The sequence below is a fragment of the Hippocampus comes genome, unplaced genomic scaffold (assembly GCF_001891065.2).
Source record: "Hippocampus comes isolate QL1 unplaced genomic scaffold, H_comes_QL1_v1.1 scaffold420, whole genome shotgun sequence".
Taxonomy (NCBI): Eukaryota; Metazoa; Chordata; class Actinopteri; order Syngnathiformes; family Syngnathidae; genus Hippocampus; species Hippocampus comes.
This window is the reverse complement of record NW_017806163.1, coordinates 409,544-411,374: the sequence shown is the minus strand read 5'-3', so window position 1 is coordinate 411,374 and position 1,831 is coordinate 409,544. Positions and strand designations below refer to the sequence as shown.

The 1,831-nt window shown below is 40.3% G+C and overlaps 1 protein-coding gene across 1 annotated transcript in view; it reads right to left on the bottom strand.

Moving 5' to 3' along the window:
- The window catches only part of ca16b (carbonic anhydrase XVI b), a 105,755-nt gene that overhangs the window by 33,989 nt on the left and 69,935 nt on the right, over positions 1–1,831 (bottom strand). Inside the window, exon 6 of the mRNA XM_019895747.1 lies at positions 974–1,040. Coding sequence (XP_019751306.1) covers positions 974–1,040 — 67 coding nt within the window. The remainder of the gene's footprint in view (positions 1–973; positions 1,041–1,831) is intronic.

Genomic DNA, 1,831 nt, shown 5'->3' with positions numbered 1-1,831 from the left:
TATATATATATGTCATATACAAGTTTGATAGGATTTTATTCATTCCAAGAATACAACTGTCAAGAGAGAATACAAGGGTGTATTTAGTAGCAAACAACTGCAGCCAAAGTCCATTGATGAGCGCAAAAGATTCCATTTAGAAGAGACTCGGCGACTCCAGAAACAATTACTCTGTACATGCTCGTCCGTGTGCATGTGTCCTTGTATATATATATATATATATATATATATATATGTCATATACAAGTTTGATAGGATTTTATTCATTCCAAGAATACAACTGTCAAGAGAGAATACAAGGGTGTATTTAGTAGCAAACAACTGCAGCCAAAGTCCATTGATGAGCGCAAAAGATTCCATTTAGAAGAGACTCGGCGACTCCAGAAACAATTACTCTGTACATGCTCGTCCGTGTGCATGTGTCCTTGTGGGTACCGACACAAAGATAATCAACGGCAGGTTGTTCGACAAGTCACATGCGTCAATGCAAGCAAATCAGCGGTGTACCCCGCAGCTGCAGTGAAAGAACACATTTGCTCGTGGTCGTCATAATTCGTGCATACAGTAAAGCTGACAGGGAAGCAATAATTTAAGAGTACCATTCAAGGCAACACAAGCCATGAATCGTTAAATGTGAATATGAGCCTTTACAGGACGCCCCATGTACTTGAGAGATGCGTGCCCATTAACTGAAGCCCGTCGTAATAAATAGTTCCACCTCTGCATGTGAAGCTCCGAGGAGGACTACATCGGTGGAAAGCCTAACAGCCAAGGCAGAGGCGGTATTTTTGCCTCCTTTTGATGTTAATCGCTGCTCAAATCTTGACTCCACAGTCTAATTTGGGAATCAAAATAAGTGGGGAAACGTCTGAGCAGCTGGAAATAAGAGCAGCATCCTTTGTTTCTCTGGAGGTGAAGGGGCGTTGCGTACAAGGCCACCTTATTTTTTATTTTTTTACTCTTAATTACTTACCATGATGTACTACTCCTTTCAAACCCTGGATGATGGGCTCGACAGCTGGGTTATCTTTTTGCCCGAGCTGCAAGAAACAGAAGAGATTACAAATGATCACGACACGGGGACAATTGCTGATTGTCAGGGATTCATGGTAACATTTATTTACAAAATAAAAACAGTCAGAAAATATATCATTCCATTGGACAATATCATTACAAAACGACCCAAAACTTTCATTGTCATGTCACAGACAACCAATTTATTATCTAATGATTTATTAATGAATGACATTTTTTTTTACGGTTTACAATAGCATTCCTCTCCTACAAACACATAGGTTGGAATAAATCAGTCATTATTTGGATGTAAAAAAACCCCAACAAGAACAGTTTGGCTCCTATGCCAGTACTGTCATGAACCAAAAACCTCATGAATTTTTGGAATGCCTGTCCATGACCCAGTTTTGGGTCCCGACCCTGTTCTAAAGGATCCGTAGCAACTTCAGAGTCTTGTGCCACTTTCCTGTGTCATCAATAAAAATTCACTTCAACTCAAGGGTATGACTATTTTTGAGTCTAGCTATGTATCCTTGGAGACATTTCATTACTTTATGGGCTTTATGAGGCTTCTTTGGTTGCTGTTATTCAATGTGACTTTTGTCATTCAACAACCATGGAGGAAGAGAAAATCTCACGGGGACAAATGCCATTTTATCCTTTCTTTATGGTTACGAAATCTGTCCATAAGTGCTCAAATTCACTTTGCGCAACGCTATCTATGTCCTACATAGGGCGTTGAGAGAGCACACACACACACACACACACACACACACACACACACACACACACACACACACACACACACACACACACA